Here is a 27,424-nt window from a genome sequence, read left to right on the forward strand (position 1 = left end):
GGGGGGGCGGAGCAGCTGGGAGGCGGGAGCGGGGAGGGTACAGAATGAAGAAAGGGGTGGGGTAAGCGGTGGAGGCGGGAAGCGGGGAGTGGGGAGGGATGAGACGGGGGCGGCTGAAGGAACAGGCAACCAGGCAACAATAGGGGAGAAAATCACAGAATAACAGCAAATATTACAAAACAAGCACAATATTAACAGGCACAGAAACAGAGGGAAGGAAGCGAGCGGAGACCACGCCGCTCGAAGTCAGGGGGCGTGGTCACGCGGCGGAGCCGGGGCAGCGAGGCAGAAGGCGGGAAAGGCACTCGCAGCAGCTGGTGGCCGTGCGGCGCGGGGGTTCCTAGAATTAGGTCACACTCACCTGCGTCGCACGGTCGCCATATATGGCCAAGTGCGCGGGGGGGGCGGAGCAGCTGGGAGGCGGGAGCGGGGAGGGTACAGAATGAAGAAAGGGGCGGGGTAAGCGGTGGAGGCGGGAAGCGGGGAGCAGGGAGGGATGAGACGGGGGCAGCTGAAGGAACAGGCAACCAGGCAACAATGGGGGAGAAAATCACAGAATAACAGCAAATATTACAAAACAAGCACAATATTAACAGGCACAGACACAGAGGGAAGGAAGCGAGCGGAGACCACGCCGCTCGAAGTCAGGGGGCGTGGTCACGCGGCGGAGCCGGGGCAGCGAGGCAGAAGGCGGGAAAGGCACTCGCAGCAGCTGATGGCGAAATAAGAACAAGTTGTTCAATAGTTGCCCCAAACTTTCTTGAAAGTATCTTGGAACCACATTTTGCACATGGATATTCAGCACATGAATATGTTTGATTTAGTTATATATTTGTTCCCCAAAGGTTTGCCCGTGATGAAGGGACATCAGTCCCGAAATGCATTGGGCGTCAGAATTGAATGATGTTAACATTATTTAAAATATTATTATTTGTGTTCTTTACCTTATGTTGTAACAAAGTGTACTTTGATATAAATTGATGGTGGGAAAATGATTGATTTACTATTCCCAAAGAAACTGTTATGCATTATAATGAACAGAAATAATGCTAATAAAAAGAAAATAATGTAAGAAAACTAACTTGACTGGGTTGTAGAATTTCGTGACTAGAGGTCACCAGCAGTGCACGTTTTAGTCCAAGTTGACTTCAATAACTTGGCCACTTTAGTCATATTTATCCCAAGCCAGGCAGGCTCAAAGAAAGCGTAGCACGCTAATCGTTTGAAACAGAGAAGTTAGACAATAAGAGGTGCGCAAAATCTCTTCCACTCTTTCTTTCTGAGATGCTATTACATACATTTTGCAGAGAAATATTGTGTTTATGTTTAATGCGACATCCATAAAAAAAATTCTTTTAAAATAAAACAGGACCTCAATTATGAGAAATGGGAGGGGGTTACAGAGACTATTTGTTGTAATATTAGTGAGCTGCTGCTGTGTTACAATATTGAAAACACGCATCACTATCCCTTAATATTAGAGATAAAAACATTTAGAATTTGGACAAGTGTGCCTGTGCACTGTCGGTGAACTAGTCAAAGAGGGCATGAAAGCTAAAAGTGGATCATAAATTCAAAGCTGTTCCGAACATAGGCCCCCAAAATACGTTTCGCTCATGACCCCCAAGATCATTAACATGTCCCTGACCACATATCCTTTTAACACACACTTGAATGTTTTCATACTATTTATATAATGCAGGGGTCACATGTTTGATGTTCTAATGCATGAGAAATGATTCCATTTCTATAGATGTGAGTTGAACTCCATTGTGTGTAATCAAAATAGATGAGCAGCCTTCCCTTTGACACAGACTACACCTCTGGTCATTTAGAATGATAGTCTTTTAAGACTAAAGCAAATCGAGTGTCCATGGGAAGAGAATTGAATACGCCAGATATGTCAAATGCTACTATTTGCCATGGCAACTCCGGCCATTCAACACTTTTTAATGGAGTTGTACTGACTTTCAAAAAATGTTCACAGCAAGAGCACACCTCATTCCAGGCCACCAAAAGTAAATACAACACCAGTCGTTTCAAGGCAGACATACCAAGATGTCCCTTATGACCCAGCTGTCCTGTACCCCTTCTGGGGGAATCACATGTCCCGCCTTTAAACAATAAATCACCCTAAACTTCCAATTCCTCCGCTACCTTAGCCACTCTGGTTTGACTTCTCTCCTCTTGAGCCACCCCTCCAAAACCCATGTTTTTGTAGCTTGCCATACTTCGTCTGTCCCTTAACTCTCCATCCAGAGTTTTTCCGAAATAGCTTCAAACTCCTTTGTCACTATATCCTTAATAGTAGCAATCATTTCACATTCTCCTGTGACACATATATCATCCTGCTGGCATACCAACTGTGACAAAATATCAGCTGCCACGTTTTTCTTCACTGGGGCACAATCTGTTCTGAAACTATACTCCTGTAGTCTCAAGGTGAGTCTAGCAATACATACTGTCAAATTCCAACCTCCCTCAGGGAACAAGACATAAACTAATGGCGTGTGATCCACCCTCCAAACAAATTTGCTTCCCATACATATGGCCTTATTCATGAAGGCCTTGCAACACTTTTACACTGTTGTTGCGTCACTTTTTGAGATGCAGCACGGCGTAGACAATGCGCCACATAACGCCATATTAATGCAGTGCTATATCTAGGCAGATGCGTCACCTTGTAAAGCCCTGTGTCAGGTATAATTAGGCTTTCCTGTTTTCAGTTTCTATTTTTGGTAAATTCTGGTGGTTTTTTTTCTCAGTGTTTTCAAGTGATTTCAATACCTTTAAAAAACCGTGGTTGTCAGTGGTTGCACATTTTCGCTCCATTATAAACTACAGAAACAGCATTTTTCCGGTGTTAATGGAATGTTTTGCTTTTGTTATTGCTGGCTTTGTGCACTGATTGCGCATGGTATACAGACAGTGTAAGTATGATGTATATGAGGTCCAAATAGATTTTTGCAAATTAAACATATTGTAGTACATCATACAATACTTCTTCAGTGATTCTTTGGTCATGTGGACTCGCTCTTTCCTTTCCATGTAAACTTCTGTGAAAAGGCCTTCACAACATTAGCAGTTGAGATGGGCAATGCCAAACCACCGAGTACACAATTTGCTAACTCTGGCCACTGACATTGCTTTCCATACCAATACTGGTTCACTTGAAGATTGCGATTCTCAGGGCAGGTTCTGTAACATTTGCGCTGATCTGGGTGCTAATGCCCTGAGAGTTATTGAAGCGGTCAAAAATGAAGCAGCACTTTTGAAACTATGGATGAATGTCCCTTTACGGAAGGGATCTAGAATAGAGTACCTCAGTGAGGTTTCATTGACTTTAAATGCCATTGGTGGTGACATTTCTATGCATCATTGCAAGCCATTTTTTATACATTGGAAAATAAATGTTCGTGAATTGCTCTTCACGATTGCTTTGCTCACCAAGTGGCAAGCACTCTAACATGGAACATGTTGCAGTGCCAAAGTCACTAAAGGTGTCGCCCAGCATACTCTCAAGAAGCTGTCTCACATCTACACCAATTATGCTGAACACTTGGCAGACAAGGGTGTTTTCAGACTCTAGTTTTTTATTATTTCCACTAAAGCAGTTATGTTTTTCTGTCAAAATGTAAGAATGCAGTAGAGTGTACATTTTTCACATCACTATCAATATGTGACCTAAGATCCTCACATTTCTTGACTTTGGCATCATCACTCAGCAAAAAGTCTGTAAACGGTTGCCACATGGAGAATATAGCATTCATAGCCTCTTGGCCTGAGAACCATCAGCTAAGGGACACAGTTGGGATAACTCTTACTTTGATGCCACACAAAGCACGAAATGAGAAATATTTGTGTTTTAGTTCCCAAGCATAAGAAAACAGTGCTGCAGAACAGACTAAAAAGTCAAAAGCATTCCTCATTAACTCTGAAGATTATAAAGATGCTTTCAGCATACCATCTAACAAGTGGCATGGCTGTCTTACAGTGAAGCACGTCAGCTGATGTATCAATTTTGACAGGTCATCACACAACTTTTTCATATACATAGCTAAATCACTGGAAATACAAACAATATCACTCCAATCTTTGTTGAACTTGGAAAGAACCTTTTTTGCAGAGCATTCCAAGTGACACTGCGTTCCAAGTTTTCAAAAAGTCTGGTGTCATGTTTTAGCCACCATCCCAGATACATGGTAGTAGCGCTGTTTTCACATATGCTTGTCACTATACCTTGCATTGAATGTTTAAAGCCTGAGATGTTGGCAATTTGCCTACTATCAATACTGACTCACTAGAAATTGGGGGCTGACGTGTTGGGTTTTTCCCATTCTCTGTGTGTAAATGTGATGTCACATATTAGGAAAGATTCTTATGAAACTAGCCATTTTACCTATCAGTGAAAGAATCAAACACAGCCAAAATAGTGAATATGACTTTGATATTTCCTGATTCTCTACAGTTTATAAAATAATTAAACAAGACCTAAAACATGCTTCTAAACACTGCATCTTTAGACCAAAGACCACAAAACTGAAAAAAAACAAAAGGAAGAAGAAAAAATTATTTTAGTGGCATCCCTAAGCAAAAAAACCCAAGTAGAATAATGTTAGCCCATACTTTCCTACTGGTAGCTTTTATAACAAAGTTACATAGTATTGTCCCCTTCAGAAAAAAAACAAAAGACTTCTTCACTCTCTTTTTCCTTTCTTTGAATGGCATTTAGTTTGTGGTTGTGCAGGTGCTTTTTCAGTGTTTATATGTTTTCACTGGTGAGGGCTATTTCTCTTTCTGTGGGGTTTTATCAGTCAGTCAGTCAGTCAGTCAAATAACTTTATTCGGTTAATTAAAACCATAAAAGTAGTACATAGTTCATAAACAATAAAATACAATCAAACAAGTTTTTAGACGTGATTGCCAATCCTGAGTAAATCCATGAAAAAGTACTTAAAAGAGAAAGAAATTATTAAATAAGAACGAATTCAAGAAGGTAGATATAGGGAATACACTTTCCAGTATGTTTTGCACATTCCCCCCGGGCATATTTTGCAGAAAGTGTCAGGTTTGGAGGTTATTTATCGGCGGGCGTTTAGTTTTGTTTTGTCTGACGGCTGCTACCAAAAAACAAGCTACACTATATGTAACCTGCACCGAGTTCAACATCTGTAGGTATAGGAGGGCCGGCCGTACCTGGACAAAGTTTAGGTCTTTCAGAATTGGGAAAAGGAATTTTTTGCGGGCCACCAGGTAATGTTCGCAAAGCATAACTAGATGAAGAGTATCCTGCGTGGAAAAGCAGTCACAGGAACAGGGTGGGGTATTTTCTGGAGTACCCCACTTTGTATATGAGCCAAGCACAAGATGTATCTGGTTGAACCTGAACCTTATTAATAAAAAGCGGTGGTATGGTTTGTTTACGTATTTTAGATAAGGTTCCATAGCCATGGACGACGAGAGTTGGTATAATGACCTTACCATTGGCTTGCAGAGCTCAACCGCTTACCTCTCTGTCTCCAACATATTTCGAAAATGCTGCTTGACCCACCTTACATCCTCTTTCTTGAGGCTCTGTGGTAAAGAGTACATGTCCGGGCGCCCTAGCCTCGCGCATGCCGCTCTAACATACGCCAGCCAGGGTATGCTGGCTGCTTTATCCAGGGCCATACAGTCTTTGAGAATGCAGTGATTCAATGTGATCTCCTCATTTGTCCAAGTTTTAATCCAACATAACAGTGGAGACATTTTTAAGAGATCAGTAACGTATCCCAAGCCTATTTCATTATGGATTGAATATGTGGGAGATGATTTCGGGAGTGACAGCAAGGTACGTATAAATTTATTTTCTACAGCTTGAATGCCTGGGGCTGAAACATAACCCCAAATATCTGCCCCGTAGGATGCAATTGCCACGCATTTGGATCTATAGATGCGAGTCATGGCCTCCATAGGTCTTGAACCAAGCCTTTTGGAGAAATGCATGAGTGCTGCAGTGGATCTACTAACTCCATTCTCCTTTAGTTTCAGTTGGGCACCCCAAGTTCCTTTTTCGTCAAAGGTGACGCCTAGATAACAAAAAAAGGGTGGGGTTTTATCAGTTATTCTAGGTTTAAACCTAAAACCGGACAGCCTAGGTATAATGTATGCAGGGTAGGTGTTCCCATTTGTCTTAAGTTAGGATTTTGTTTTAAGTTAGGATTTTGTTTTAAGTTAGGATTTTGTCCTAAATTAGGATTTTGTCTTAAGTTAAACTTACGTTTTACTTAAGTTTATCTTAAATTTAACTTAATGCAAAGAGAACAATTGATGGACAGAATGCAGAACAATGTCATACAGTCACCCCAACTTTAAATTTAAATTTAACTTAAGACAAAATCCTAACTGAAGACAAAATCCTAATTTAGGACACAATCCTAACTTAAGACAAAATCCTAACTTAAGAGAAAATCCTAACTTAAGACAAAATCCTATTTTAGTACAAAATCCTAACTTAGGACAAAATCCTAACTTAAGACAAAATCCTAACTTAAGACTACGAAATGCCTTCTGTGAATACCAAAAGTAGTAAGTTTAGGATTTTGTCATAAGTTAGTTCTGTGAATCGGCCCCACTGTGCCTAGTCTTCAACTTTGCCATGCAAGGGTTGGCCCTAGGACTTGTTCTATGACCAGGCCTGTTTTGTTTCTCCAAAAGGATTTATATTTGTGTTTTTCACAGACCCTGTCTTTGGGTTTATGGGCTAGTTTACCCTTGTTGGACATCACACCTGGTCATTGGCCTGGTTCAAGGTCCTCTAGCCGAGCAGCAGGTCCAATAAGGGTACAGAAAGTTGCTTGTGTTCATCCTGCCAAGGCCAGAGAACCCCGTTGTGTGTGCCCTTAGGCCGTACACAGCAGGAGTTGGCTTCAGTGTTGGTCCCCAACTGGACATGGTATGTAGCCAACTGGATCTGGGAAGACAACTACAGCTGTGCACACAAAAGGAGAGTTTGTAGCCCTTGTCTTCGAGATCGTGGACTCATATACCCTTGTTGGGCATCCCGTCGGATTTGCAGAGTGAGTGCTGAGGCTGCAACCCGAGCAGCAGGTCCAACAAGTGTCTAGGAGCCACTGCCTTGGGTTTACAGACCCTTCCCCAGTTTGCAGACCTTGGGTGGGGACACTCTCTTGTCTCAAAATCATGGGGTAAAATCAAGTTTTTGCTGACTGGAGTGGGGAAGCTATTGGGCCCCATCTGGCTCAGATTTCCAACGGATATTACTTCTGACCCCTTTCGGCTATTTTCAAGTTTTTTCAGGACTGAGTCTTTGTGTCATGTAAAATAGGCTGCAAGAAAGGTGCAGCTAGGCAACCTTAGAGTTTTCAATTTGCATTCGACTTTAGGTTCCCGGACATGAAATGGACATAGGGAGAAAAAACTCCATTATCCAATTAGACTAGAATATTTTTCATTTGAATCTGTAGAAGTTCCGAGAACCCCAATTCTCAGATCTCCATGGATTAAAGGTTCAGATATGTATATACTTTTAACCCCATAGTGTTCACTGCACAAAAAATTAATCGCTAAATTCTTTTAAAAACTACAGATTTAAGTCACGCTAAGCAGACACGTACGTGACTTAAGTTATACTTTCATGCCAAATTTGGTGTAATTTTGTTTAGCTTTTTTTTTGTATCCCTGACCCCTAAAACATTTTGAAATTGGTTGTACTCCTAATTGGAATACTTGCCTTACCTGTAAGTCCCTAATAGACAGTGTACCCAGTGCTTGAAAGTTAAATGTCACTAGTGGACTGCAGAAAACATTGTGCCACCACTAGAGTGACAGGGCAAAATATGACTACAGGCCTACGACTGTAGCCTGTCTGTGCAGTTTTAAAACTGCATAGTCGACCTGTCATAATAGCCCCTTAATATTAGTAAGCCACCCCTAATAGGCTGAAATACCCAACAAGGCAGGGCGCATAGTATTTTAAAGTAGGTCATGTATAAATTTAGTGTAAAACATTTCCTTACAGTGACAAGGCCCCAAAAGCTATTTTCATTCTAGAAAAGTTAACTGTTACTTAGGAAAGCATTGGGATATAATATTAAAATTAAATAATAATATCTCTGCAACATGAATTTTTGTATTTCCTAAAATATTTATTACAAGCCACGATCATTGTTAAAGTCACCTTTTCCCTACCTAATGCTTCTAGAAGCCCATTTGCATGCACTTCCAACTGTCATCACGAGCTGAATAGCCCCTATGATAAGGTCTAAACTTGCTTCCAGAGTAGATACAAGGGCCTTAGGTGTGGGGAGGCATTCTCTTCATCTAACAAGATGTCCATATGCGCAGCGCCAAGGAACTTAATTAACTTCGAAGAGGCCTCAGGCTGGAGTAACGAATACATGGCCCTACCCTATCCTTTGTACCTCTAGTCAACCAGGCATATCAATCCCGGTGGGAGAGAAGCTGCCACCAGAACCTGTTTTTAATGTCCACCAGTGACGTAGCTTGGTCAGTAATATTGAGAGGGAGAATATCCAAATGTTCCCAACAATCATGCTGGTTAAAATATATTATATGTGAAGCAGGGCCGGAGGGGGCTTAAGAAGCAGAAGGAAGGGAGAGGAGTGCAGATTGGTAGGGGCACTTAAAACTCAATATTCTGTAAGATAATCATTTTTTATGACGTTTAAAATAGGCGTGGGTGGAGTTCGCAGAGTTCTGATGTGGAACTCAGAGAAGTGACCAAAACCTCTGCCGCACTAAGTGGAGTTCTGCAAGTGGCAGACTGCCTTCGGTCACAACTTTCGCACTGATTTTTAGTGCTGGGTGTTTGTCCCATGCCGGAAAATCAGCGCGAATGGCACCATGCACAGTGCAAGCGGGCCCTGCTTCTTTCTGCCACTCGAGTAGATGCTCTACTCGTACAGCAGCTTCCTCAACATGAATGGAAGGTTTCTCAAGGCGAGCGATAGCAGCCATCCGGGACAGTCCATGGTGAGAAATCTCACCGGCAGGTGGTCTGGAGTAGGATTTCCCTCGCTCACAAACGTCAACTTAACATTCGCGAGGAAAAACTGCGCAGCACAGTTTTTTTCTGACTCATACCTGGTCAAATGCAACCGGATAACGGTAGTTGGCACTTAACACTTTTTGATGCTACTTTCATTTACAAATTTAAAAATTCATCTTGCTGGTTACCCATATTGGATTTTTTTCATTTTGGTGTCATTATTTTCTATTGTTATAAATTTGCATGACATTATTATTTTGGTGTGCTTTTGTCTTATTGGTTCTTTTAAAAGCTTTACACATTTCCTTAAGTTAAGCTCATCTTCTCTGTGCCATGGCTACCAGGGGTTCAGCTCAGGTTTAAATTACTGAAAGCTTTACTGAACCTAACAGGGATAGTGATAATATTACATGTGGGGAACGACCTTCCACCCCAACTAATAATCCTCTCACAGTTTTCATGCAGCAAAGTGCATTATTTTAAGTCAAATTTTACAAGCAAGGCAGCATTGTAAGGAAATTATAAACATATTCTAAAAAGGGTACAGTATAACTTTTTGCAACAGGACTCTGGGTTTACAATGTTTATTGTCACACACAGGTGAGGTTTCATTGGTAGATGCGTTTATCAAGGAAGGGCTTGCAAGGGTGAAATTGTCAGGTGTGCTGATTAATTTTTTGAACATATCAAGCAGGAGGGTCACTCAGGGAGGAAAAAGAGCAAAGGTAATCCAATGTATACATAAATACAAATGATTAAAGAAGACAATGTCTATAGCAGAAAGAGTGTATGAATAAATTGAAAGGTATGAGTCACAATCATAAAAAATGAGTGAATAAATATAAACTTTTAAAAAACACTCACAATAAGTAACAATGGTGCAGTGCAAAGAGTGACGACGCAGTGGAGGATTCATGAAACTTCTGGTGCACAAATTAAGAAAAACGTGAAAAACAAAAATAATAGACTGCATTAAAGAAACAATTCATGCAGAAAGATCTATCAAGCAACTGAAGGTGTTCAAGTCTGAGAGATAGGTATTCAATTAACTAAGGCAGTCTATCTTAAAAAATGTTGGTGGCGTTTCAGCCCCAATGGTTAACTTGACTATGGACTTCATCAGGACAGAGTGTCAAAATACATTTTAGAAAGAGCAACCAACAAAAGAAAAGTGAAAGAAAAGTCAAGTCACTGTACAAGAAAAACAGACAGAGCTTACAGACACAATAACCAGCCCAATATAATGCTTACCTAGAGATTTCTGGTAAAATACACACAATTAGATGTACGGAGAAAATCCCGGCCAGAGACACAGACAACACCTATAGGGGTTTAGGGAATTGAAACATGGGTGAGCCAACAACAACTTCAAACCAAATCGAGAAACTAGAACAGGCAAAACAAAACTACCTGAGGATGGCGGCAAAACAATGGCAAAAGACTCACCATCACAGACAAGGAGGAGTGTCTAAATAAACATCACAATATGGAGCATTAGGGTGAAATAAAACTCAAAAGCTGATTCAATTACCTAGGACAACACAGAGTAAAACACATGAGAAAACTTACCTGGCATTTTAGAAAAACTGTACAATCCAACAACAGGGTGAGGTTAAAGGAAAGCACCAGCAATGGACCTAAATTAACTGGAAACTGCGTGTCCAGACATGAAAGAATGCAGTTGGTACCGTCAGCTAGAAGGAAACAAGGGCTTGGGGGATCCCTTAGTGGTCTAACCCTCTGAGCAGGAATGGGCAGAGAATGACGCTGCACCCCTTGGAAAAAGAATTTTTCTGGCTGTGGATATTTATTGTGTTATTTAATCATCTGTATTTATCTATACCTTTCACTAACCTTTGGCTCTTTTTCCTTCCCCGACTGAACCTACTGTTCGATTTGTTAATACTACCCTGGTTCTAAGGGTTATAGGATTGACCACGTTTAATGCTACAGAATAATTTGGTGAGGACAGCACCAGAGGCGGCTCCTGGAGGGAGTGCTGTAGGGCAGGTGAGGGGTAGGGTGGGGGCGGGTAGTAAACTCCAGAATACGGCCTACGCAATTTGGCGTTGCTGTGAGAAGTTAGCCTGGCATATGATGTCCACTAGTTCTAGTGGGCACCTTGCACCAGTCTAATCAACCCTTATTGATGATGGTTGTAAAGTCAACCTTATAGAAAGCTATCCTAGTGGTAGCATGGACCAGCAGTCATCAGGCTACGACTCCTTAGGCGATGTTAAGCAAGTTGTTTTACCAATTATAATCCCTTGAGTACCAAATGAAAGGACACCACACAAGGTATATATCAAATATATATGTATTTATTCTAAACACAACCTCTCTGCACTCTTTATGAGGTCAGAGGTAAAAGTACAATACAAGTTACTTAATTATCATATGATAAATTGCACAGTATACGAGTTGCCCACGGGGCCTCACAAACCATATACTAAAATAGTGGTATAAGAACCACGTCTGGAATAGAAAGTAGGCCTAGAGACTTGGGAATTGCTGGGGCTATACTAAACAACCAAAGGTTAGGAATTAGGAGGCCCACGGGAGACGCATGCAGTGTCTAAACACAGGCACGAGTTACCATAGACTTTCCATGGGAAACAAAGAAGTTACAAAATTACAATTAAAGGACACTTCCAGATGGACTATGATGAAACTCCTTTAGACTAGGACACTTCGAGAGTCAAGACCCACGGGAGCACCAGAGTTATCGTGTTACCTCACCCAGGGAAGCCGGGTGCATAGGTGCCCTTTGGTGTCGGGTTTCGTCGTCGTTTTCTATGGAGATCTGCAAAGAAGTGCTGCAGGCGACCAGAGGAAAAGTGTCCGGGTGGATCCAAGGGTGGATCGAAGATCTGAAGAACCTGAAAGTAGAACGGACAGAGTCTGGGTCACTTGCCAGTGACCAGGAAGGAACCAGGAAGGAACCAGGCGATGTAGAGTGATTTCAAGTTGAAGAGGTGAAGCTTGTCTCTGCAGCCACGAGTTCCAGGAGGTGTTGACGACAACCAGGAGCTGGATTCAAGCTGTCCCTTAAAGGATCTAGTTGACTGCGGTGTTGGTATCCGGATTGGACCCAACAAGCATTGGCAAACGCAATCCACGCATGAGATGAAGATTGGCTTCGGTGCAAACCAGCAAGGTCTGCGGCACTTCTCCTTTGCAGGGAAGCTGGAGCAAGCTGGAGCAACCAGGAAAGCAAGTTAGATGTAAAGAAAAGTCTTCAGGGTGCTCACTAGCCAATGGACTAGGAACTGGGAAGACGCGTCAAGCTGAAATGCAAGAGCAGGCCCCACGGGACACTCGTGGAGTGTGGAGGCCTGAGCTTCGATGCAAATGATGCTCGGGTCTGGGGCTTCTCGTACCCCAATGCACAACTGCGAGTTACCTCAGGAGTTGATGCAGTTAGCAAAATGCAGGATGTCCAGGAGTTCCGATCCCACGTCTCTAGTGTCCGCCATGGGTCTCAGCTTTGCTGTGGGTGTGGATCGAGGTCAGAGTAGTCTGGAAGTCCATGTCCTGTGTAGCAGATTCTGTGGGATCCGGCGGGAGCCTTGAAAATGCAGACCAGCAAAGTTGCTGTTGGTGCCTGTTTGCACAGGGTGGTCACTCCTTGACCACAAGGGAGATGTATTCTGTCTTCCAGTTGAAATGGAATGTTGAAGGTCCAGGATATGTCTTTCAAAGATTCATCCAGGGTAATCCAAAGTCCTAGGGACACAGCTCCTATACTTATACTAAGTTCAGGGGTTGGACTACCTGGCAGGTCCCTCCTATGAGTGGACCTGGGAAGGGGGTGGTTACACCCCTTTCCCTTTGTCCAGTTTTGTGCCAGAGCTAGGGCTGAGTGCCCCAGCAACTGGTTTGAACCGGGCTATGCATGGAACACCTTGTGTGCCCCAGGCAGTGTCTGGAAAAGCATTTGCTGAATGCAGCCCTCCCTGCCCCAATACACTACAGCCTGTCTGGGTAGGTGCAAGCACCTCCCTGGACAGGAAACCTATTGTCCAGGCCTCCCCTGCCGGAGTTTCGTCCAGCAGCAGGAGGTCAGACTTGTGTCTGTGGCAGCAGCATCCATTTTGTGATGCTTAGCATCTGTTTAACTTTAACCAGGACGGGCTGGGGATGTAGTATTCCAAAGTGTTTGACACCTTACACGACATGTTTTGATAAAGCCAAACCAAAGTTAGCATTAACGGCGAGGATTATAATGTACTTAAGAGTATATGGAATAGCTATATCATAGAACCGCTATAAGGAGATGGTTCCGAAAGCTGCAGAGGGGCTCAGCTCATGCTAGGGCACCCTCTCACATAAAAACAAGCACTCTGCCTCCAGGATTGTAGAGGTCTGCCATAGGAGTGACTCGTAGGTGCATATGTGTCTATATATATATATATATGTAGATATAGGTATACTATATCTAAGTAAGGGGTGATTACACCACCTTACCCAGGCTGTGAGAACAGACCTGTGGTGTCAGTTTGGATGGCCAACCAGGGGTGGCATAATACATGCTGCAGCCCCTGGTAGGCCTTGGATGCACCTATGCCCTGGGTACCTATGGTACACTATACATGGACTCACAGAGGTGACCCAATACCCAATCTGGTATGTACCTGAAGACATGGTATCAATTTAGAGAGAGAACAGCTAGGCTGTGGTCCTGATTAGCAGGACCACAGCCAGTCTAAAGTAAAAAAAACAGAAAATCACAGCAAAAAGTGGGGCTGACCATAGGAAGCAGACCCTACTCTCCTACAGTTGCATCACGCGCAATTTAATTTGCTTTATTTATTTACCTAACTCCGTACGGCTGTATGCCGGAGTTTACTAACCACCACCTTGCCACCTTGCCCCTCCCCCGCCCCGCAGCACTCCCTCCAGGAACCGTCACTGGTTCACAGCACTGTCATTACGAAAGTGTTTTTTTACAAGCACTGAAACGAAGATGAAATGCTGTGTTAATCATTCATAATTTTTTTTTTGTTAAAGGAACCTAAATATCCTGCCAAGAAATTCAGCCCAGCAAAGTATGGAAAATAATTTACAGTGAACAGCTCTTTTCTTCGAAATATGAGCTTTGAAATCGCTGGCAAACATTTAATAAAAAGTTTAGCCCTGTAATACACATTGAACATTAGTCAGCAACTACACAATATGGTGCAATATTGTATTTAGGGGTTCTGGTGGTATCATAAACCATAGGGCAGAAGGCCGAGTTGTTTGTAAATGTCACAAGAGCCCCTAGAAGGCAATATAGGACCATATTACGTTACCCATTCTCCAGTTTTTTATATTACATATTTATTTTGGGGTAATTCGCTTGGGAAAGCTGTTCTCTTCAAAGTGCAGTTGGCAGTGATTGGATCACAGCGCTTAGGTTTATTACAGAGACTGCAAAAGTGATTCTGTAGTTGTTGCTTAATCAATTAGCCCATAGGAAAAGCCTTTTCTGGAATCCTCATAATTTTGGTCCAATGTGACAAATCTACAGAAACTGTTTCCAATAAATACATACACACAACCCACAAAGGATCATTCATGAAACGTTCTGTGCAGATTGGTCAGAAGTTTGTAAAGTGATCAACAATCATAGAAATACAAATGCTTGACGGTTCAACACATAACTTAAAAAAAGTTTCATACATCGGCAGTTTGGGTTGCGAATGCTTTCAGAACTCACATTTTAATCTGATATACGTATGTAATTGGCTGAGAGAAGCTGAACATTTTTGCTCCAGCAGCCATCTTGGATTTCTGAATCTTGATATGAAAACAATGTTGGGAGAGACCCATAAGAATAGCATGCTAGCCACAACCACCTAACAGCAGGTGGTCTGGGAGTGCCTGCAGTGGTGATGAACAACCTTGTTTAAAATAAGAGAACATATTTTACCAACCATGCTAAAACACAGCAAAAAATATTTTCCGATTTTCCGAGCATGGTGAAAAATGAGAATAGGTAGGAGTACCAAGGTCAAGGAATAACTCAAAACTGTGACCTGTAGTCACTACCTACAGGGCATGGCTTCAGGTTACACCCTTCTGCCATGCCCCTTGTGCACATCCTGCAAGACATTGTTTCAGGCTATGGCTTATGGGTACTTAATGCGTGTCTGCACAAAGCAGTGCCTCTGTGCTCAGTGCTCACTGAGCATGGCCGCAGGCTGTACTCAGTTAGTAAACTTAGCAAGGTGACTTTGCACAGAGCAGAACCGAGAGTCATGTTCTATTTCAGCACTTGCAGAGTCTACCCTGTAACCAGCTGCAGTCGGTAGTTGGAGTACCTGCCGGGTGGTGACGTAGGGAGGGGGAGGGGCAGGGTGGGGGGTAGTAATCTATGGATTACGGAGCTTTACAGGTAAGTAAACATATAAATAAATAAAAAACAAATTTTGTTGAATGCACTGCATCCCCAAATGCGATGCAGTGCACGCATCGAAATTCGTTTTATTTATTTATATGTTTACTTACCTGTAAAGCTTCGTAATCCATAGATTACTACCCCCCACCCTGCCCCTCCCCATGCCACCACCCGGCAGGAACTCCCACTACCGACCGCGGCTGCCTGTAACTACTGCTAGGGTCAGCTCTAGGGCGGTGCGATAGTTGCGACCACACTGGGCGCTGACTTCAGGTGGGGCGCAATGTTTGCAAGTTTTTTATGGTTTGAAAAGCACCTGCTGCCTCGTTCCGGCCCTCTAGAATTTCCAGGCAACAATATAAATGTCAAGATAACTCCAGTGATTATTGTTTTTCCTAGAGAGAGATTGGAGGTTTGTCTAGTGGAAGTTTTGACTAATGGTAAGGTAGCCCATAGGGTTAATATGCCTGCTGCAAAGACCGTGCACCATTCAGATCACTACGTGCATATAATGTAAATATTTCAGTGGGTTACTGCTTTTGTCAGAGAGATCCTTTTGTTACTTGCAGTTTATACCTTATAATCTTAACATAGAACAGTGAGCTATTAACTGCCATCAAAGAGCTGCATGCAAACTGCAAGGTATAGATTAGAGCGTTATGATTTTTTCTCCATTCTTTCATTATCCTAATGTTGGAAGAAGGGTTCATTTGGATAGAAATCCTTTCTCATTACTAAAGAGAACCCCCAATCACAGTGTTTAAATTCTGAGTGTGTGCTTCTACAGACCAAGCACAATTAAACTATACTGTCCACCAGTATGGATTACATGTGACTCCTACACCTTTTAGTCATCTGTTTTAAGTAACATTTCCTAAACACTGATTGAAACACCTATGTTTGATTGTTACCGAGCATGGCTAAAGACAATGGACCTAATTTCAGGCCCCATGCCCTGTGGTTACTGTGGGGAGCTCTTTTGCATACAGCTCATGTCCAAATTCCTAATGTAGTGCTTAGTGCCAAGTTGGCATGGCCCATTCTTTACTCTGTAGGTACTGCTGTTCTGATGTTTACTTTTGAACAGGTTATCATCATTTACCTATTCAGAAATGTTACGGAACTATATTTGTGCTTCTGTTTCATTCACACCAATATGGTTAACAGAAAATGTCTACAGCATTATTTCCAGGAGGACACCTCATAAATAATGTTAAACAATAATGCTGTTTTTGCTGTGTTTGATTTCTGTTCTTAGGAAAGTCATAAATATGTAGCAACTCAAAAAGCAGCTGAAGAAATTGATCCTCTTGCTGGATTCACACTCGAAGATGTAAAGTCGGCCCTGGGCCAAGTGACAAAGGAAGTTATTGGGAATCTTGAGGTAATTTGGGTAGTAGATTATACAATTCATTCACATAATGATAATGTGTTGGTTGCAAGTATTTTAACTAGGGACGCATTTTTACCAGCTCGAACTTTCCTTCGTTTAAAGCATGCTAAAAAAAAAATTTGAGTGACAATTTTTTCATTACTTTATCTTAAGATCCAAGTGTTTGCACTTTTTAAAATCTATATCTATTCACAATCATTTTACATTCAAATTTGGAAATGCAACAGTTATAAAATTGTATTTTCAGATTTGTGTTCAGTTCGTGCACAGTCAAGTTCTTGTTTATAAAACAGTTTTAGCACTTGGGGGGTTATCTACCTAATAAATGTCAGTTTCGTTTATTCATAGTGTTAGACAGCGCGGGCTGCATGCCGCAGTGTGACTGTTGCAATAGTTTTCATATAGGGTTATGAAAACCATCTGCCTGCGGCCTTAAATGCCTAACCTGCTCATTGTTCAAGCTCACTGTACCAGCAAGTGAGAGAGAGAGAGCGTGTGTGCTTAGCGTGTGAGAGCGGGATTCCTGAGTTTCAAACTCTGAAATGTTTTAGATGAGACCCGAGATAAAATGGAGAACACTTTAAAATGGATCTTGTGGACACACATACCCATTGTGGGAACTTGACTCTATTTCCTGAAATAGTCTTTCTGGCTACTCCTGGCCAAAGGCCAGAAATGCATGTTTATGTTGTAGGAGCTATAGGGAACATACTTTTCACGACTGTAGAAAAAGGAAAAAAAAGAATGAAAATTTTATAATGCTAAAATCACATTTAGTACTAGACCAAATATTCCCTACACACTGAAGAAAACATATTCGCTCAGATTAAATGTTATATTGATCGTTGTCGACAGGGTTATGTTGCTGCGTGCGGAGAAGGGTTTTTGCAACCTCCTAGAATGCTCGCTCTCCCGCTTGGAAAAGAGTTATGGCAGTAATTAATATCTAGTTTATCAAAGACCAAGCAACGCTGCTCCGGGCCAGATTAAACAACAGTTCCAGCAGTTAGGGAGGGAAAATGGCAGTGTGAGCTCGAAGACGTACGAACTAAGCAACTGTTAAAAACTTTGAAAATACATATTTCTCCTATGAAACAGAGCTGACAATAGAACTTAAAATTCAATCCCCGTGTTATAATAAAAATATTATTAAACTGGTCGCTAGGTGTGGATTGTTATATCTTAGTATTGTAGGGAAAAGTCTTAACCAGGATGTGTAGATTTTCTTTACAAAACTCCACACATTGCCGATTCTAGGGCAGAAAGGAAATGTGTGAGGACCCAATTAAATAAAAATACATTATATTAGTCATAACTTATACGTTCAATCAAATGTAAAAAACATTTTTCCAGATTAGTACATTAGATACGTATATGTATATGCGGTATTTATATAGCGCAAAACAAGCCGAAAGTAGGCTAAAAATGAGTTTTGACTGTCATACATTTGACGATCTTCAGTACAGTGAGTTGAAGAGATCAGTTCTGCTAAGTGACCTTCCACCAAAGTCATATTCTGTGCGTGGGCACATTAAAAACGGCATTCTACTTGAAGAGAAGATGTGTAAATGTTTTGGATAATGCTTATGTAGAGAACAATCCGTGTGAATTTGGTAGGGAATATATTGCTGGGGTGCTAAAACCTACAGAATTTACCCGTACATTTACTTGTAAGACGTGCTAAAAAAATTCGGTTTTTAATATTCAAATCATAAACTTTGTTTGGGGTATACATAAAAGGTTTAAAAAATATTATTTGTTTCAATTCTATGTATGTCTCTTCTTCGTGTAATATAGCTGCCATTTTAGAAAATGATGGAAGGGATGCTCTGAGGAGTTTTTTTCTGTCTCTATAAGACTACTTGACCCCCAAAACATATGTTTTGAAACCAAAATAAAAAATATAGTTCTCATGGTTCTTAAAATTTTACTGCAACACATCCTCCATGTTCAAAAATGTCATCCAGAAAAATTCAACCTGGATCAGCAGTGTCTACCCAAGCGGAATTTCTTCTCAAATAATTCTACAATATAAATCAAAAATGATTTCTATGGACACCACATTGTTTACAGAGGTGTATCAGAAGGCTGGGACTAACATGCATTCGAGGAACAGAGAGAAGTGCCCATCCCCCAGGCCTCACAGTGCTGGAGCTAAGGTGCAAGGCCCAGATAAAGGGGGAAACTGGCATAAGGTCAATGTTGGTGGGCTGAGGACAATACTCCGGGCATCTGCCCATGCTGCTCATGCCTAGCACCGGCCCTGACTCCACATATTTGTACTTGGACGAAATATATATTTTCAAGGGACCTAGATTTAGGTTTAAGAATGGTAAATCTATACTTATCTTTGGATATTTTGCTCCTCAATATTTTGGCTTTGATATTAAAGTATTGTGATATTCCCTCCTTGATATTCCAAAGTGTAACTGTGTAACCAGGGAGGCAGAACTCATTAGCAGAACACTCATTTCACCTAATACAACACTGCTTATTTTTCACACATTGTCAAAGAAAGCAGGAGTGCAGATTCTTTCAAGATAATGAAATCATACCTTGGTCACACCTTTGGGAAACAATGTTCGAAATAGATAGTTTTAAGAAAAATATTACTCTACACACTGCGTTGGTAAGTTACCCTCTACATATTATCCTTGCATGCTAGCGGAGGTGATTTTCAATCTATACTTATGTTTCGGGGAAAATGAAAATTCACTGAAGGGAGGGTAGTCGTTCAGACCTAATGCACCAGATGGGCAGAAAGGCTCCCTTTCCAAATGATAGAGCTTGGTCAGTGCAAAAGGGTATCATTCTAGAGGGTTAGTTTGAGTAAAACCTGTATCAAGGTGCCAGGAACTCCAGGGCAACAACAGATATGTCATAACCTGTAAGTAATCCAATTTGGTGACTATCGCTATAGAATATCACACCACTTCCAGCTAACCCAGTTGCTTAGAAGTTCAGTGGGGTCTTGGTAAGGGTGTGTAAAGTGCTATGGAGCACTCAAAAGTACATCAGCACACAAGGAGTTACCCATGTCCAGGGGCCCTTGTTCTTTTTTGGCGGTGTTATAACCCTATTAGGGGATTCTTCACACTCCTAGTGACAGGCTTAAAGGTTACTGTATGGATGAGAAAGCCATTTGTGCCCCTGCAGTTAAGAAGGCATATGTACCGAAAACACCAATTGCAAGGTGTTGGAAATGGCCCATCCTAAGGTGCTTTCACTTGACGTTTTGCTTTTTTCCTTCTTAGTTTTCCGCTGCTCTGGATGCTAGCCTTAGAACATTGAGTGCAGTTCACACTGCAGTTCCGTGCCAAAGCACTGCGCTCATCATACATGATGGGACATGGTAAGGCATATACCCAGGGCATGTATCTAGAATGTTCATCCATGGGCCTGCATCATTGGGTGTGCATCCAGAGAGGTTGCTCATCGATTGTGCCACAGGTTTTCCCTGGCGGGGTTTGTTTGCACAGGTTACTGTTACTTGGGTTGGCATTTAAAAAGCTATGTGCCAAGGTTCTGCATGCCTCTTGCTATATCGGAGTTCTCCCTGGTGACAGGGTGTGATTTTGGGAAGAGGTAGGGCATGTGCGTGTGTGCGTTACATGCAAAGGTCATGAATGGTACTGGGTGGTGTGCTTAGTATGACAGGCCTGCTTCTCACATTGGAATAGCATGGCGGAATGTAGGGAAAGGCCATTGAGCAGTATTTCCGACGGGCAGAATAGTAGCAGTATCGTGTTTGATATCAGTGAGTTCGTAATGGCGAATCTTCTCTAGTAGTGCGAGGGAACCAGACATTATGTGTGTGGAAATGTCACCTTTGGGAAAGTCGTCATTTTGTTGCTCGTGGCTCTATGTGCCTGTCGGCCTGTCTCCAATTCACTTCTGGGTACAAGGGAACAGCTACATCTGTGGATTCCTGATTGAAGGCCATAAACTAGGGGCACATGGGAAACTGCAGACCTCAGACTCTGAGCTGCCTTTCTGGGATGGTTACGTGGGGGTTGAATTGGCACCTGCATTCCAAGGGGCAGAGTCTTGGCCCCACTAAAGATAATGATCTAACCTCCCGGGGTAGAATGGATCTTCAAAGGCCTTCGTGGATGTAACTTCTGGGGCTGTTGTAGTGGTAGTCTGTTGTCTATCTCCTCTAATGTTCAGCATGCCTGCTATTTGTAATGCTTGGTCTCGTGCACGGTTTCCTCTTGTATTGAGCTCCAGGTTCTGTGTTCCTTCTCCATCGTTGACAACTCCAGTTTACTCAGTTGGGGTTGGGGACCGGTGGAGAGAGGATCTACAGGACGTAGTCTCCTTTTGCTGCAGTAAAGTAGACAACATGCTGATACACTTCTACTGCCTTAATTTGTGTGCTTTTGGCATCCTTACCTTCTTCAGCTCTGGCCTCAGAAGTCAGAGACGCTGTTGGATTTGGAACCATACTACGCTGGTTCAACGTTGGGATATTGGCATACGGGATCCATAGGGCAGGAGGGTCTGCAACTGGTTTATCCACAGACTTGTGGTGACCTGGGCTTGGCGTGCCCCAGAAAAGGGACTAACACTTGGTGGATTTTTCCTTAACATTGCTGACCTGCAGCTAAGTGCCAACTGTCGTGGCGTAGGTCCCGAAGTACTCTCCAAGGGCCGGTATGCTTGTTTCAATCAATCAATCAGTCATAGGTTTGTTAAGTTTAATTACTGACCCGAAAGGGTCTCAAGGCGCTTGGGGAGTAAGGCGCAGCTCCTGGATATTCATGGCGATCCGTGAGCTTGGGGAGTGTTGGCGTCTGTCGGAGTTGGAGTGGGAGGGTGTTCCACGCCTTAGCCGCAAGGAAGGAGAAGGAGCGACGTCCTGCTCTGGTCTTCTTGATGCGTGTCACCGTAGCGAGGGAGAGCTGTGCTGAGCTGAAGAATCATTGGGGTGCGTGGAACGAGAGACGATGGTCAGGTAGGCCGGTCCAATGTTGTTGAGGGCTTTGTGGGCGTGGGTTGAAGCTTGAAGGTGAGTCTCTTCTTGATGAGGAGCCAATGTAGTGTCCGCAGGTGTTGGGTTGTGTGGCAGTGGTGTGGTAGGTTGAGGACTAGCCTGGTGCAGGTGTTCTGAATGTTCTGGAGGTTGCTGGTGAGGTTCTTGTTGATATCGGCAACATTGCCTTAGTCCAGTCTGCTACTGATGAGGGGGTGGGTGACGGTTTTCCTGTGTCCGAGGGGGATCCAATTCAAGGTCTTTCATAGAAGTGGTAGGGTATGGAAACAGGGGAAGAGACAGCGTTGACTTGGCGGTCCAATTTGAGTCCAGTGTCCAGAAGGATGCTGAGGTTGCTTGCGTGGTTTCTGGTGACGGTGGGCTGCCAAGGGCGGGGGGGCCACCAGGTGTTGTTCCAGGCATCGGGTTTGGGCCCATGATGAGTAATTTGGTTTTGTCCGTGTTCAGTTGTAGGCAGCTGTTCTTCATCCACCTGGCGAAGGCTTCCTTCCTTCTTTTAAGTTGTGTTTGAAGATGTTGGGTTTGTTGGATAGGGAGAGGATGAGTTGGGTGTCGTCTGCATAAGATACAATGTTGAGTCCTTGGGATCTGACAGTGAGAGCAAGCGGGGCCATGTAGACGTCGAACAGGGTGGGGCTGATGGAGGATCATTGGGAAACTCTGCAGGTGGTCGGTGTGGGATCCGAGAGAAAGGGTGGTAGTCTGACCTACTGCTTTCTGCCGGAAAGGAATGAGCGGATCCAGTCGAGGTCCTTCTTCCAGATTCCTGCATCATGAAGTCTGCGGGCTAGGGTGCGGTGAGTGACTGTGTTGAAGGCTGCTGAGAGGTCCAGGAAGATGAGGGCACCATCTCTCCTCTTTTGAGGAGGGAGCGGATGTCGACAGTAGCGGCAAGAAGGGCAGTTTCGATGCTGTGGTCTTTCCTGAAGCCAGATTGGGAGGTGTTGAGGATGTTGTTGTCTTCAATGAAGGAGGTGAGTTGGCTGTTGGCGGCTCTTTCGATGACTTTCGCTGGGTACGGGAGTAAGGAGTTGGGTTTGATGTTTTTTAGGTCGGTGGGGTCCGCTGGGGTTTTTTAAGGAGAGGGCTGATCTTGGCATGTTTCCAGTCATCGGGGAAGAAGGCGGTCTGGAAGGAGCTGTTGCTGATTCGTCGAAGCTAAGGGTCGATGATGTTGGCTGCTCTGTTGTAGATGTGATGGGGGCAGGGGTCTGTGGAAACCCCGCAGTGGGTTGACTTCATAGTCTTCAGGGTGTCTTCGATGGGAGTGCGGTCCACCAGTAAAGTGTTGGCTGCGTGGTGTTGGGAGTGGGGGGTGTAGGTTGAGCTTATTGGTTGTCATTGTCAAAGTTGTCGTGGATGGTCATGATTTTGTAGTGGAAGAAGGAGCTGAGTCTGTCGCAGAGGTCCTGGGAGGGGGTCGGTGTCATTTGTCTCGCTGTTGGGTTAGGTGAACTCTTTGAAGATGCCGCAAAAGTTCCTTACTGTGGTGTGCATGGGCGGAGATTCTGTCCTGGAGTGCCTTCTTCCTTGTGTGTTTGATGAGCTTGTGGTGGGCGGCGGTGGCTGCTTTGAAGTTGTCACGGTCTGCTGTAGTTTTGGACTTCCTCCATATCTTTTTGAGGCGTCTGCAGGTTCTTCTGGATTCTCTAAGTTTGGTGGAGAACCAGCTGGCTCTCTTGGCATGTGTCTTGGTAGTTTTCTTGAGGAGGGTAATGGTGTTGGGTGCAGTCGGTGATCCAATTGCGCAGGGTTCTGGCGGCGGTTGTTGGGTAATCATCTGTGGCGGTTGGGGTGGAGCTGCTGAGGGTAGCAGTGAGCTGATCATCAGAGATCTTGTTCCAGTTTCCTGTAAATGAGATTTTAGGGGCACACAAGATTGCACAGTTTCCATGCAATTGTAAGGACCGGACTGGGTGCGCTGGAAATGGGTAGAAATGATTGTTGGTTGGGAAGTACACCATCATCAAACTGTGCAGAGGAGTATGTTTGTTAAGATCAGCAGCCCCCTGAGGTGGAGAGGCATGAGGAGTTTGAGGAGTGTGGGGGAAGCTTGAAGAGTCTTAGGGACCCGTAGTTGCAATCAAGGGCACCAGTGCTAGCTTGCGCTCCAGAGCGTGTGTTGTCCAAAGGTTGTTGGGGGAATCTGATCCGGGAGCTGAGAGAGTCTTTGACCTCCAGATCGGGAAGACATCAGTGCTTGACATTGCAGCCTCTGTCCATGGTCGTTGGCTCCCTCTCCCAGGATCCATGTCACATGGTAGTTTTCTGTGGAGATCATCATGACGAGGCCCAAGGGGTTTCATGTGTCTTCTGTCAGGGGCTATATCAGATCACAATACTGTGAAGCGTGTCAGCTTCTTGGGTCACAATCTTTTGTCTATAGGGGGACACGATCCCGCATTCTTGCAGGTGCTGTCAGATGCCTGGAGGTCTAATCCAAATGGACAAAACTAAGTGACTGTTTCTTTCCATGTTAGGTAGATATGACTGTCTAGTCAGGTGCATCAAGTATTATTGGCTGGTGTCGTTGAGTGACTGAGGGGCTGGGTCACGAGGCATAGTGAAAGACCTGTGACAGTTTGATCTTTCTGCGGATGGGAAAGTTCAGCAATTGCATATAACTGTAAAGTGTATGTACAATTTATATTTCATTTTTATTTCAATGGGAAAGTATGACAATGGCATATAACTGTAAAGTGTATATACAATGTGTATCTCGTTTTGATTTTAGTGTGTGTGTGTAATGCAAAGACAAGTGTTTTATACATACTGTATGAAGTCTTTTTGTGGCATACGCTGTGTGTTGCGAGCGTGGTGTTGTGCCAATACTGTACAATTGGGCCCTAAGCATAAGCCTGATGCTCAGTGCCAAGCTACCTAAGGGTGAGCTCAGGTTATCAGACATGTGTATAGTACTCATCCTATTTAGAGTGGTGGATTATGACTTGCTTTGGTACATTCCTGCCAGCTGGAAAACGATGGGTCTAACACAAAGGAACCGGATCAGACTGCAGTTTCCATGTCCAGTTCAAGAACAGCAGGACAAAATCATGGAAAATTTAGAGCTATCATACTGGTGATGGGTTCCTGTGTTTCTTCATGATGTTCAATGCTGCATTAAGGAACTGGCTAACGCTCACCAGGTGCATGAGCTGTCGTATAGGCTCCTCCTACATTATTTACTTGTTACCTATATCAGATTTTTTTGAAGCTACACCACCCTCCAAGAGTAAGCCTCGATTCCCCATTGTGAGAAATTGGGTTGTTCGTTGAGGGGGTGTGAGCCCTTTTCAAGCAACAACCTCAATCCTTGTCAGGGTGAAACTCAAAGAGTCACTGAATTAACCTGAGGCTAATCCTTTGGTAGGTTGGCGCAAAAGCAGTCAGGTTTAATTTATAGGCAATGTGTAAAGTATTTATGCAGCACACAAACAGTAATACCGGGAAAACATAACACAAGAAAGATCCCATACCAATTTAGAAAAATAGAGTAAAGTTTGATAAATTATTTGACAGTGCCAACGATTTTAGGTAAGATTAGCATCTTAAAGCACTAGCGCCACTCATGGTTATCTGGTAATGCGAGACCGAGTGAAAGTCACAGGTTCGGGTGGACGGTGATGGAGCACGAGGTGGATACAGTGACCAGGCTAGTCCCGCTGAAAATTTTTACCTTCTCAATGTCTGATGGGAAGAGTCCAGTACGCAGTGAAGGAGGCAGTGAGGAGCAGGGAAGGCTTTGCAGAGACTCATCGCTACAGTGGTCAGTCGCGGACAGTCGATGCGGAAGTTTCACACTGCCATTCACCACAAACTGTTGACGCCGTTGCGCAAAGTACAAATCTTGCATTGGAGGTAATTGCTAGCAGTTGCTGTAGCATGAAAACTCAGGTTCATCAGAGCTTTGCATTGGTGGTCATCATGGGAAGCAAGATCTTGGCATGAAAAAGCCCATTTGTGATTGCAAAGAGCCCACAACTTCAGGATTTTCCTATGTTGTCAGAGGAGCGCACTCTGATGCCTACCAAGGGCCCAGGACTTGGAGAGGTGCCTCCTGGGGATCAGGGGGCTCACTCTTGTAGAAAGTCCAACAGGGGTCAGGCAGGTCCAGTTGCAGGACCGGGCAGGTCCAGTACAGCAGGTCAGCTAGGCAGTTGCAGGGAGGCCTCTGGAGCTTGTTGTGTTCCTATAGCTCTGAACAGAGGGTCAGTCAGCTGACTCTTGGAGTCACTTTAGGTAGACTGCAATGAAAGAAGAAGGGCCAGTCATCCTTCCCAGACAGTGGAGAAGACCTCAGGCAGCAGGGCAGTCCTCTGAAAACAGGGCAGTCTTTCTTCTGCAGTATCCCCAGGACCAGGGGTGTACTTAAGTGTAGGTCTGAGGGTTCTATTTTTATACCTGGTTCCAGCTTTGAAGTGAAAGAAGCATCTGGAGGCGCCCATAAATGTACCTGGAATTTCATGCCTTCCTGCCCTGGTCACAGGATGTCTGGAGTCACAAAGGCTAGGGTGAAGTTCTTTGTGTTTGCGCTGAGGTAGTGTTTTTGAAGTTCAAGTGAGGCTGTGCTCAGCTTCACCCCTCCCATCCTGTCAGGATGGCCCATCCTACCAACACCCAGTCTACCTATTGTGTGGCTGTCTGAGAGGAATAGAAAAAGGCCAGTTTCCAACAACATCTAGTTATGTGACCCTGTAAACAGGCTGCAGGCAACAAATGGTAAGGGCAAGAAAAGGCCACATTTTTAAAAGTGGCATTTTCAGAATTGTGGATTAAAATACAACATTACCATTAAGGAGGGTTTAAACTTACAATTCCTTAGACACCAAACATAATATTCCCAAAGAAAAGCTATCATTTATTAAATGTTATAAAGTAGCACAATGTTATCCTATGGGAGAGATAGGCCTTACAGTAAGGAAACACTAAATTTAAGACTACTTCACTACTGTGACATGTAAAACCGAAAAGTAAATGCCCAACTTTTTAAATATACATCACCTCCCTAAGGGCTGTTTAGGGCCAACTCTAGCTGTGACATGTATGTATTAAAAAGAAAGGGTTAACCCTTGCAAGAGGTTTATTTAGCAATGTCAAAATGGCACATGGAAACTGCACACAGGCTGAAATGGCAGGTCTGAGACATGTTTTGAAGGGCTACTTAAGTAGGTGGCACAATGAGTCCTGACCCATTAGTAACATTTCATTTACATGCTCTGGGTACACTGTTGTAGGGACTAGTAGGGATTCCTTGCCTCATTTCCTGCTGACCAGACGCTGGGCTGCTGCGTTGCCGCATTTGCTGGGCTTTTCTGCCTCCTTTGTTCTACAGCTCGCGGTACCCGCTGCGCGGGTCCCGCTTCGCCGGAGGCCTTTCCTGCACAGCGCTACTGCTGTAAATTATCTTTTGGGCACTGAGACCTGCAGGGCTGCGAGCGTGTTGTGGGCGCAGGACTCCAAGTCCCAGGAGCGCCCACAACTCCCAATTGCCAACACCTGGGACGCTCTCCCTGCAGGCTCCTCCCTTTCCTTTGCAGGCAGCTTAATTCTGATGTGAGTGTCCCGCTGCGCGAGAGCGCGCGGGAGCGCCGGGAGAAGCCCGGGACAAGGGCGGGATTGTCTGTGGCCGTCAGGGGCCGAAGG

General features: G+C 43.8%; 1 protein-coding gene across 1 annotated transcript in view; it reads left to right on the forward strand.

Annotated features, from left to right (window-relative positions):
* CABCOCO1 (ciliary associated calcium binding coiled-coil 1) overlaps positions 1-27,424 on the forward strand; it is a 297,442-nt gene that overhangs the window by 262,039 nt on the left and 7,979 nt on the right. The window contains exon 7 of the mRNA XM_078642685.1: positions 16,651-16,776. Coding sequence (XP_078498811.1) covers positions 16,651-16,776 — 126 coding nt within the window. The remainder of the gene's footprint in view (positions 1-16,650; positions 16,777-27,424) is intronic.

This window comes from Lissotriton helveticus, chromosome 5_1, assembly GCF_964261635.1.
Source record: "Lissotriton helveticus chromosome 5_1, aLisHel1.1, whole genome shotgun sequence".
NCBI classification, from domain to species: Eukaryota; Metazoa; Chordata; class Amphibia; order Caudata; family Salamandridae; genus Lissotriton; species Lissotriton helveticus.